General features: G+C 42.5%; 2 protein-coding genes across 2 annotated transcripts; both read right to left on the bottom strand.

Moving 5' to 3' along the window:
• Positions 1-3566: 3566 nt before the first annotated feature.
• LOC137621865 (trichohyalin-like) lies at positions 3567-4334 on the bottom strand. Its single transcript, XM_068352371.1, has one exon. It carries the CDS (start codon positions 4332-4334, stop codon positions 3567-3569), a length of 768 nt encoding a protein of 255 aa, XP_068208472.1.
• An 825-nt stretch (positions 4335-5159) lies between these two features.
• LOC137621864 (trichohyalin-like) lies at positions 5160-5897 on the bottom strand. Its single transcript, XM_068352370.1, has one exon. It carries the CDS (start codon positions 5895-5897, stop codon positions 5160-5162), a length of 738 nt encoding a protein of 245 aa, XP_068208471.1.
• Positions 5898-12069: the final 6172 nt, after the last annotated feature.

Raw genomic sequence — 12069 nt, 5'->3', positions numbered from 1 at the left:
ACTAAGGGAAAAAGAGAAGGACTTCATATCATTCACCCGCTTATGCTCGATGTTGCCTCAGTAGATGAATATTTGATGGATAATATCGACGTTCGTATCAAGTTGGAATTAGCTCCGAATGCGTGGTTCATTAATTCCACTGCAACTATCGAGGAATTTAAATTTAATCTCCAAGAAGCTAGACTACACGTTGATAAAGTCATCCCGAGACCACCGGCTTTACTCGCACTCCATCGAGCACTTTCGAATCCTAATAGTTCCGTGGAAACTGTCTTTAATAAAACACTTTACAGGACGTACGCATTGGCTCCTAATCAGACTCAGGCAACGTTGGATTTACCTTTCAATAAGGTCATACCTGAAAAATTATACCTGGCCATTGTTAATATGGAGAGCTTTAATGGAGTATTGAATAGAAACCCTATTTATTTCGGACATAATAATTTAAGTCATATAGGAGTAACGCTAAATGGTTCCACTTTATACGACATAAGGTCACAATTCCCAGAAAATTATTCCCATCTTTACTACGAGACATTAAAATCTTTAGGGTTAACTTATGACCACCTAATTCATTTTGATTGTTACGATCGTGGACGGACTGTAATTGCTTTCAACTTCAAACCCGAAATTGCATTAATGGATACTCTGGAGGTAGAGAAAAATGGGGACTTGCGGATTAATTTAACGTTTGATCAGCAGATTAACGAAAATAGGCTTATTTTATTGTTTGGAGAAACCAAGGGAGTTATAACTATTGATCAAAACCGGAATGTATATTGCGACGTCAGGGCGTAAGACATGAAAGTTTTCCTACGGATTCTTTCAGCATAAATACACAGCCTGTAATAAATGAACACCCATTAATGAATGGTTTCCTAAAAGAAGGTAAAAATATCCGCTGTTTTCATGAAGGATAATTTTACAGGGAGTTTTTCCTAATAATAGCAAAACGTTGTTACAGGTATTTTAGAATAAGTGTGTGTGTGTGTGTGTGTGTGTGTGTGTGTGTGTGTGTTTAAGAGGGTAGGGGGGTGTTGGGAGTCCACTGCCCCGCTTTCCATATCGTTATTTGGTGAAAATATATTAACGGGGAGGGGTAAAATGACCAAGTAGTTGTACCCCGGAAGTGGTATGGGTGAGGTGTAAGATGAATACCAGAGATATAGAATTTGCTTTGAGGAATAAACTCGGGAATGAAGCACACTTTTATGGATGCGTATCCAGTGACCATTTGGCTGGGTTCGAGATACCCTTGACGAGCCCTAAGTCAATTATACTTATTGCAAATACACTTGCTTCTCACCAACATCGTAAAGTGGGTCACTGGGTTGTTTTTATTATCCAGAAGTCCCCATTTCAAAACATCATCTTTTACGACCCTTTAGGTATGCGGCCTGAAGAACATTCGACGTATTTCACCGAATTTTTACGAAGACATTCCACCATGAAGTGCTTTGCCAATGTTATGCGAGTGCAAAATTACAATTCGTCTCTGTGCGCGTTTCATTGCTTATATTTCACCCACAGTGTAACTTTAAACGGGGTGTGTGGAGCCATTAGGAAACTGAGGGAACATTTATCACCATCCAATTTAAAGGAAAATGATGTCACTGTATTACTTTATTATCTTTTACATCTTAACAGTCGTCCATGTATGTATATCTGGCGTCACACCAAGCCAGAATTATCAATGGAGATTTGTGAGTTGCTAAAACGACGTAAATAAAGTCGATCCGCTTTAGTTATCTATTTTCAAAACATCCTGTATGGTTATTTTACTGAAATGTTTCCTAATAATAAACTTATATTAAGTAGTATGTGTTTCTTTTATTATCCTCCCACGTATTTTGGTGTGTGTGTATGAACTCATCTTAGACCCTATCCCAAAATATTTTGCTTTTGTTTTATTATTATTATTATTATTATTATTATTATTATTATTATTATTATTATTATTATTAAACAAATATTAAGTACTATGTGTTTTATTGCACCTTCTCTGTAGAGAGAGAGAGAGAGAGAGAGAGAGAGAGAGAGAGAGAGAGAGAGAGAGAGAGAGCTTTGCCTAATGTTTAAGATTACGCGTCTGGGGCAAGTTGGAACAGGTGCTTAGCCCACCATCACGGCTTAGGCCTTTGACTCGGGTGTAGAGACTGTCTGGGCATGTTTTACCCTTATCATTACAAATAATTAATCCTTACAAATAGCCCAGGTGGGACAGCGTAATGGATGGTAAGATGACTCAGTATTACTGTAGACGATGACAAGTGTAGGCCTATCAACAGGTAGCGAACGGGGGCCTCGGGTGTAGAGACTGTCTGGGCATGTTTTACCCCTATCAACTATACTACGATTTCACCCTCAATATTTGTAAACAAATTCCCTTTAATAGTAGCCCACTATGAATACGTTCTCAAGGTTTTCTAAACAGTGCCACAGTTCCTGGTACGTATAAACACGTACGTACGTACGTCATTACGAAGAGTTGCTTGATAATAACAAATGGTTACGTCCTCAATGTTTTGTAAACAAATTCCCTTTAATAGTGACACACTACCGTACGGTCTTCAACTCAATGTTTGTAAACAAAAAACTTAAAATCATACTCTACTTCCGTAAACAATTTCCCTTTAATAGTTCCCGTACGTATGCCATTACGAACCCTACGACCTTCAACTCTATGTTTGTAAACAAAAATAATACTCCACTTCCATCAACACCGACCTACTGTCGAAACGAACGTCCTTCAAAGCAATGTTTGTAAACAAAACTCTTTAAAAATACTACACTTCCGTCAACAGTAAGCCTCTGTGACCTTGAGTGACTGTGTACGGCCATACCCTCTGTGACCTTGGGTGATCGTCTACGGCCACCCCTTTCTGGGGGGTGATCGGCTGTGGCCAAAATAGTACTACTTAAACATTGCCTGGCGATGAAGATTCTGTTTTAGTTTAAACATTGCCTGGCGATGAAGATTCTGTTTTAGTTTAAACATTGCCTGGCGATGAAGATTCTGTTCTAGTCTAAACATTGCCTGGCGATGAAGATTCTGTTTTAGTTTAAACATTGCCTGGCGATGAAGATTCTGTTCTAGTCTAAACATTGCCTGGCGATGAAGATTCTGTTTTAGTCTAAACATTGCCTGGCGATGAAGACTCTGTTCTAGTCTAAGCATTGCCTGGTGGTGAAGATTCTGTTCTAGACTAAACATTGCCTGGCGATGAAGATTCTGTTTTAGTTTAAACATTGCCTGGCGATGAAGATTCTATTCTATTCCAAACATTGCCTGGCAACGAAGACTTTGTGCTGGTTTAAACATTGCCTAGCGATGAAGATTCTGTTTTAGTTTAAACATTGTGTGGCGATGAAGATTCTGTTTTACGGTAGTTTAAACATTGCCTGGCGACCAAGATTCTATTCTATTCCAAACATTGCCTGGCGACGAAGACTTTGTTCTAGTTTAAACATTGCCTGGCGACCAAGATTCTATTCTATTCCAAACATTGCCTGGCGATGAAGATTCTGCTCTAGTCTGAGCATTGCCTGGCGCTGAAAATTCTGCTCTAGTCGAAGCATTGCCAGGCGTGAAGATTCTGCTCTAGTCTGAGCATTGCCTGGCGGTGAAGATTCTGCTCTAGTCGAAGCATTGCCAGGCGATGAAGATTCTGCTCTAGTCTAAGCATTGCCAGGCGATGAAGATTCTGCTCTAGTCGAAGCATTGCCAGGCGATGAAGATTCTGCTCTAGTCTAAGCATTGCCAGGCGATGAAGATTCTGCTCTAGTCGAAACATTGCCTGGCGATGAAGATTCTGCTCTAGTCTAAGCATTGCCAGGCGATGAAGATTCTGCTCTAGTCGAAACATTGCCTGGCGATGAAGATTCTGCTCTAGTCTAAGCATTGCCAGGCGATGAAGATTCTGCTCTAGTCGAAACATTGCCTGGCGATGAAGATTCTGCTCTAGTCTAAGCATTGCCAGGCGATGAAGATTCTGCTCTAGTCGAACCATTGCCTGGCGATGAAGATTCTGCTCTAGTCTAAGCATTGCCAGGCGATGAAGATTCTGCTCTAGTCGAACCATTGCCTGGCGATGAAGATTCTGCTCTAGTCTAAGCATTGCCAGGCGATGAAGATTCTGCTCTAGTCGAACCATTGCCTGGCGATGAAGATTCTGCTCTAGTCTAAGCATTGCCAGGCGATGAAGATTCTGCTCTAGTCGAACCATTGCCTGGCGATGAAGATTCTGCTCTAGTCTAAGCATTGCCAGGCGATGAAGATTCTGCTCTAGTCGAAGCATTGCCTGGCGATGAAGATTCTGCTCTAGTCTAAGCATTGCCAGGCGATGAAGATTCTGCTCTAGTCGAAACTAGACTAAACATTGCCTGGCGATGAAGATTCTGTTTTAGTTTAAACATTGCCTGGCGATGAAGATTCTATTCTATTCCAAACATTGCCTGGCAACGAAGACTTTGTTCCGGTTTAAACATTGCCTAGCGATGAAGATTCTGTTTTAGTTTAAACATTGTGTGGCGATGAAGATTCTGTTTTACGGTAGTTTAAACATTGCCTGGCGACCAAGATTCTATTCTATTCCAAACATTGCCTGGCAACGAAGACTTTGTTCTAGTTTAAACATTGCCTGGCGATGGAGATTCTGTTCTAGTCTAAGCGTTGCCTGGCGGTGAAGATTCTGTTCTAGTCTAAGCATTGCCTGGCGATGAAGATTCTGTTCTAGTCTAAGCATTGCCGGGCGATGAAGACTCGGTTCTAGTCTAAGCATTGCCCGGCGATGAAGATTCTGTTCTAGTCTAAGCATTGCCGGGCGATGAAGACTCGGTTCTAGTCTAAGCATTGCCCGGCGATGAAGATTCTGTTCTAGTCTAAGCATTGCCGGGCGATGAAGACTCGGTTCTAGTCTAAGCTTTGCCCGGCGATGAAGATTCTGTTCTAGTCTAAGCATTGCCGGGCGATGAAGACTCGGTTCTAGTCTAAGCTTTGCCCGGCGATGAAGATTCTGTTCTAGTCTAAGCATTGCCGGGCGATGAAGACTCGGTTCTAGTCTAAGCTTTGCCCGGCGATGAAGATTCTGTTCTAGTCTAAGCATTGCCGGGCGATGAAGACTCTGTTCTAGTTTAAACATTGCCTGGCGACCAAGATTCTATTCTATTCCAAACATTGCCTGGCGATGAAGATTCTGCTCTAGTCTGAGCATTGCCTGGCGCTGAAAATTCTGCTCTAGTCTAAGCATTGCCAGGCGGTGAAGATTCTGCTCTAGTCTGAGCATTGCCTGGCGGTGAAGATTCTGCTCTAGTCGAAGCATTGCCAGGCGGTGAAGATTCTGCTCTAGTCTGAGCATTGCCTGGCGGTGAAGATTCTGCTCTAGTCGAAGCATTGCCAGGCGGTGAAGATTCTGCTCTAGTCTAAGCATTGCCAGGCGATGAAGATTCTGCTCTAGTCGAAGCATTGCCTGGCGATGAAGATTCTGCTCTAGTCTAAGCATTGCCAGGCGATGAAGATTCTGCTCTAGTCGAAGCATTGCCTGGCGATGAAGATTCTGCTCTAGTCTAAGCATTGCCAGGCGATGAAGATTCTGCTCTAGTCGAAACATTGCCTGGCGATGAAGATTCTGCTCTAGTCTAAGCATTGCCAGGCGATGAAGATTCTGCTCTAGTCGAAACATTGCCTGGCGATGAAGATTCTGCTCTAGTCTAAGCATTGCCAGGCGATGAAGATTCTGCTCTAGTCGAACCATTGCCTGGCGATGAAGATTCTGCTCTAGTCTAAGCATTGCCAGGCGATGAAGATTCTGCTCTAGTCGAACCATTGCCTGGCGATGAAGATTCTGCTCTAGTCTAAGCATTGCCAGGCGATGAAGATTCTGCTCTAGACTAAACATTGCCTGGCGATGAAGATTCTGTTTTAGTTTAAACATTGCCTGGCGATGAAGATTCTATTCTATTCCAAACATTGCCTGGCAACGAAGACTTTGTTCCGGTTTAAACATTGCCTAGCGATGAAGATTCTGTTTTAGTTTAAACATTGTGTGGCGATGAAGATTCTGTTTTACGGTAGTTTAAACATTGCCTGGCGACCAAGATTCTATTCTATTCCAAACATTGCCTGGCAACGAAGACTTTGTTCTAGTTTAAACATTGCCTGGCGATGGAGATTCTGTTCTAGTCTAAGCGTTGCCTGGCGGTGAAGATTCTGTTCTAGTCTAAGCATTGCCTGGCGATGAAGATTCTGTTCTAGTCTAAGCATTGCCGGGCGATGAAGACTCGGTTCTAGTCTAAGCATTGCCCGGCGATGAAGATTCTGTTCTAGTCTAAGCATTGCCGGGCGATGAAGACTCGGTTCTAGTCTAAGCATTGCCCGGCGATGAAGATTCTGTTCTAGTCTAAGCATTGCCGGGCGATGAAGACTCGGTTCTAGTCTAAGCTTTGCCCGGCGATGAAGATTCTGTTCTAGTCTAAGCATTGCCGGGCGATGAAGACTCGGTTCTAGTCTAAGCTTTGCCCGGCGATGAAGATTCTGTTCTAGTCTAAGCATTGCCGGGCGATGAAGACTCGGTTCTAGTCTAAGCTTTGCCCGGCGATGAAGATTCTGTTCTAGTCTAAGCATTGCCGGGCGATGAAGACTCGGTTCTAGTCTAAGCTTTGCCCGGCGATGAAGATTCTGTTCTAGTCTAAGCATTGCCGGGCGATGAAGACTCGGTTCTAGTCTAAGCTTTGCCCGGCGATGAAGATTCTGTTCTAGTCTAAGCATTGCCGGGCGATGAAGACTCGGTTCTAGTCTAAGCTTTGCCCGGCGATGAAGATTCTGTTCTAGTCTAAGCATTGCCGGGCGATGAAGACTCGGTTCTAGTCTAAGCTTTGCCCGGCGATGAAGATTCTGTTCTAGTCTAAGCATTGCCGGACGATGAAGACTCGGTTCTAGTCTAAACATTGCCCGGCGATGAAGATTCTGTTCTAGTCTAAGCATTGCCTGGTGGTGAAGATTCTGTTCTAGACTAAACATTGCCCGGCGATGGAGATTCTGTTTTAGTTTAAACATTGCCTGGCGATGAAGATTCTATTCTATTCCAAACATTGCCTGGCAACTAAGACTTTGTTCTGGTTTAAACATTGCCTAGCGATGAAGATTCTGTTTTAGTTTAAACATTGTGTGGCGATGAAGATTCTGTTTTACGGTAGTTTAAACATTGCCTGGCGACCAAGATTCTATTCTATTCCAAACATTGCCTGGCAACGAAGACTTTCTTCTAGTTTAAACATTGCCTAGCGATGAAGATTCTGTTTTATTTTAAACATTGCCAGGCGATGAAGATTCTGTTGCAGTTTAAACATTGCCTGGCGATGAAGATTCTGTTCTAATCTAAGCATTGCCTGGCGGTGAAGATTCTGTTCTAGTCTAAACATTGCCTGGCGATGAAGATTCTGTTCTAGTCTAAGCATTGCCTGGCGATGAAGATTCTGTTCTAGTCTAAACATTGCCTGGCGATGAAGATTCTGTTCTAGTCTAAGCATTGCCGGGCGATGAAGATTCTGTTCTAGTCTAAACATTGCCTGGCGATGAAGATTCTGTTCTAGTCTAAGCATTGCCGGGCGATGAAGATTCTGTTCTAGTCTAAACATTGCCTGGCGATGAAGATTCTGTTCTAGTCTAAGCATTGCCGGGCGGTGAAGATTCTGTTCTAGTCTAAACATTGCCTGGCGATGAAGATTCTGTTCTAGTCTAAGCATTGCCTGGCGGTGAAGATTCTGTTCTAGTCTAAACATTGCCTGGCGATGAAGATTCTGTTCTAGTCTAAGCATTGCCTGGCGGTGAAGATTCTGTTCTAGTCTAAACATTGCCTGGCGATGAAGATTCTGTTCTAGTCTAAAAATTGCCTGGCGATGAAGATTCTGTTCTAGTCTAAACATTGCCTGGCGATGAAGATTCTGTTTTAGTCTAAAAATTGCCTGGCGATGAAGATTCTGTTTTAGTTTAAACATTGCCTGGCGATGAATATCTGTTCTAGTCTAAGCATTGCCTGGCGATGAAGATTCTGTTTTAGTCTAAACATTGCCTGGCGATGAAGATTCTGTTCTAGTCTAAGCTTTGCCTGGCGATGAAGATTCTGTTCTAGTCTAAACATTGCCGGGCGATGAAGATTCTGTTCTAGTCTAAGCATTGCCTGGCGATGAAGATTCTGTTCTAGTCTAAACATTGCCGGGCGAGGAAGATTCTGTTCTAGTCTAATCATTGCCTGGCGATGAAGATTCTGTTCTAGTCTAAACATTGCCGGGCGAGGAAGATTCTGTTCTAGTTTAAGCATTGCCTGGCGATGAAGATTCTGTTCTAGTCTAAACATTGCCTGGCGATGAAGATTCTGTTCTAGACTAAACATTGCCTGGCGATGAATATTCTGTTTTAGTTTAAACATTGCCTGGCGATGAAGATTCTATTCTATTCCAAACATTGCCTGGCAACGAAGACTTTGTTCCGGTTTAAACATTGCCTAGCGATGAAGATTCTGTTTTAGTTTAAACATTGTGTGGCGATGAAGATTCTGTTTTACGGTAGTTTAAACATTGCCTGGCGACCAAGATTCTATTCTATTCCAAACATTGCCTGGCAACGAAGACTTTGTTCTAGTTTAAACATTGCATAGCGATGAAGATTCTGTTTTATTTTAAACATTGCCAGCTGATGAAGATTCTGTTTCAGTTTAAACATTGCCTGGCGATGAAGATTCTGTTCTAGTCTAAGCGTTGTCTGGCGATGAAGATTCTGTTCTAGTCTAAACATTGCCTGGCGATGAAGATTCTGTTCTAGTCTAAGCGTTGCCTGGCGATGAAGATTCTGTTCTAGTCTAAACATTGCCTGGCGATGAAGATTCTGTTCTAGTTTAAGCATTGCCTGGCGATGAAGATTCTGTTCTAGTCTAAGCTTTGCCTGGCGATGAAGATTCTGTTCTAGTCGAAGCATTGCCTGGCGATGAAGATTCTGTTCTAGTCTAAGCATTGCCTGGCGATGAAGATTCTGTTCTAGTCGAAACATTGCCTGGCGATGAAGATTCTGTTCTAGTCTAAGCATTGATTGGCGATGAAGATTCTGTTCTAGTCTAAACATTGCCTGGCGATGAAGATTCTGTTCTAGTCTAAGCATTGCCTGGCGATGAAGATTCTGTTCTAGTCTAAACATTGCCTGGCGATGAAGATTCTGTTCTAGTCTAAGCATTGCCTGGCGATGAAGATTCTGTTCTAGTCTAATCATTGCCTGGCGATGAAGATTCTGTTCTAGTCTAAGCATTGCCTGGCGATGAAGATTCTGTTCTAGTCTAAACATTGCCTGGCGATGAAGATTCTGTTCTAGTCTAAGCATTGCCTGGCGATGAAGATTCTGTTCTAGTCTAAACATTGCCTGGCGATGAAGATTCTGTTCTAGTCTAAGCATTGCCGGACGATGAAGACTCTGTTCTAGTCTAAACATTGCCCGGCGATGAAGATTCTGTTCTAGTCTAAGCATTGCCTGGTGGTGAAGATTCTGTTCTAGACTAAACATTGCCCGGCGATGAAGATTCTGTTTTAGTTTAAACATTGCCTGGCAATGAAGAATCTATTCTATTCCAAACATTGCCTGGCAACGAAGACTTTGTTCTGGTTTAAACATTGCCTAGCGATGAAGATTCTGTTTTAGTTTAAACATTGTGTGGCGATGAAGATTCTGTTTTACGGTAGTTTAAACATTGCCTGGCGACCAAGATTCTATTCTATTCCAAACATTGCCTGGCAACGAAGACTTTGTTCTAGTTTAAACATTGCCTAGCGAAGAAGATTCTGTTTTATTTTAAACATTGCCAGGCGATGAAGATTTTGTTTCAGTTTAAACATTGCCTGGCGATGAAGATTCTGTTCTAGTCTAAGCATTGCCTGGCGATGAAGATTCTGTTTTTGTTTAAACATTGCCTGGCGATGAAGATTCTGTTCTAGTCTAAGCATTGCCTGGTGGTGAAGATTCTGTTCTAGTCTAAACATTGCCTGGCGATGAAGATTCTGTTCTAGTCTAAGCATTGCCTGGCGATGAAGATTCTGTTCTAGTCTAAACATTGCCTGGCGATGAAGATTCTGTTCTAGTCTAAGCATTGCCTGGCGGTGAAGATTCTGTTCTAGTCTAAACATTGCCTGGCGATGAAGATTCTGTTCTAGTCTAAGCATTGCCTGGCGGTGAAGATTCTGTTCTAGTCTAAACATTGCCTGGCGATGAAGATTCTGTTCTAGTCTAAGCATTGCCTGGCGGTGAAGATTCTGTTCTAGTCTAAACATTGCCTGGCGATGAAGATTCTGTTCTAGTCTAAGCATTGCCTGGCGGTGAAGATTCTGTTCTAGTCTAAACATTGCCTGGCGATGAAGATTCTGTTCTAGTCTAAGCATTGCCTGGCGGTGAAGATTCTGTTCTAGTCTAAACATTGCCTGGCGATGAAGATTCTGTTCTAGTCTAAGCATTGCCTGGCGGTGAAGATTCTGTTCTAGTCTAAACATTGCCTGGCGATGAAGATTCTGTTCTAGTCTAAGCATTGCCTGGCGGTGAAGATTCTGTTCTAGTCTAAACATTGCCTGGCGATGAAGATTCTGTTCTAGTCTAAGCATTGCCTGGCGGTGAAGATTCTGTTCTAGTCTAAACATTGCCTGGCGATGAAGATTCTGTTCTAGTCTAAGCATTGCCTGGCGGTGAAGATTCTGTTCTAGTCTAAACATTGCCTGGCGATGAAGATTCTGTTCTAGTCTAAGCATTGCCTGGCGGTGAAGATTCTGTTCTAGTCTAAACATTGCCTGGCGATGAAGATTCTGTTCTAGTCTAAGCATTGCCTGGCGGTGAAGATTCTGTTTTAGTCTAAACATTGCCTGGCGATGAAGATTCTGTTTTAGTCTAAAAATTGCCTGGCGATGAAGATTCTGTTTTAGTCTAAACATTGCCGGGCGATGAAGATTCTGTTCTAGTCTAAGCATTGCCTGGCGATGAAGATTCTGTTCTAGTCTAAACATTGCCGGGCGATGAAGATTCTGTTCTAGTCTAAGCATTGCCTGGCGATGAAGATTCTGTTCTAGTCTAAACATTGCCGGGCGATGAAGATTCTGTTCTAGTCTAAGCATTGCCTGGCGATGAAGATTCTGTTCTAGTCTAAACATTGCTGGGCGATAAAGATTCTGTTCTAGTCTAATCATTGCCTGGCGATGAAGATCCTGTTCTAGTCTAAACATTGCCTGGCGATGAAGATTCTGTTTTAGTCTAAACATTGCCTGGCGATGAAGATTCTGTTCTAGTGTAAGCATTGCCTGGTGGTGAAGATACTGTTCTAGACTAAACATTGCCTGGCGATGAAGATTCTGTTTTAGTTTAAACATTGCCTGGCGATGAAGATTCTATTCTATTCCAAACATTGCCTTGCAACGAAGACTTTGTTCCGGTTTAAACATTGCCTAGCGATGAAGATTCTGTTTTAGTTTAAACATTGTGTGGCGATGAAGATTCTGTTTTACGGTAGTTTTAACATTGCCTGGCGACCAAGATTCTATTCTATTCCAAACATTGCCTGGCAACGAAGACTTTGTTCTAGTTTAAACATTGCCTAGCGATGAAGATTCTGTTTTATTTTAAACATTGCCAGGCGATGAAGATTCTGTTTCAGTTTAAACATTGCCTGGCGATGAAGATTCTGTTCTAGTCTAAGCGTTGTCTGGCGATGAAGATTCTGTTCTAGTCTAAACATTGCCTGGCGATGAAGATTCTGTTCTAGTTTAAGCATTGCCTGGCGATGAAGATTCTGTTCTAGTCTAAGCATTACTTGGCGATGAAGATTCTGTTCTAGTCGAAGCATTGCCTGGCGATGAAGATTCTGTTCTAGTCTAAGCATTGCCTGGCGATGAAGATTCTGTTCTAGTCGAAGCATTGCCTGGCGATGAAGATTCTGTTCTAGTCTAAGCATTGCCTGGCGATGAAGATTCTGTTCTAGTCGAAGCATTGCCTGGCGATGAAGATTCTGTTCTAGTCTAAGCATTGCCTGGCGATGAAGATTCTGTTCTAGT

The sequence above is a fragment of the Palaemon carinicauda genome, chromosome 28 (genome assembly GCF_036898095.1).
Source record: "Palaemon carinicauda isolate YSFRI2023 chromosome 28, ASM3689809v2, whole genome shotgun sequence".
Classification (NCBI taxonomy): Eukaryota; Metazoa; Arthropoda; class Malacostraca; order Decapoda; family Palaemonidae; genus Palaemon; species Palaemon carinicauda.
The sequence above is the reverse complement of the archived record's forward strand: the minus strand, read 5'-3'. Positions and strand labels throughout refer to the sequence as shown.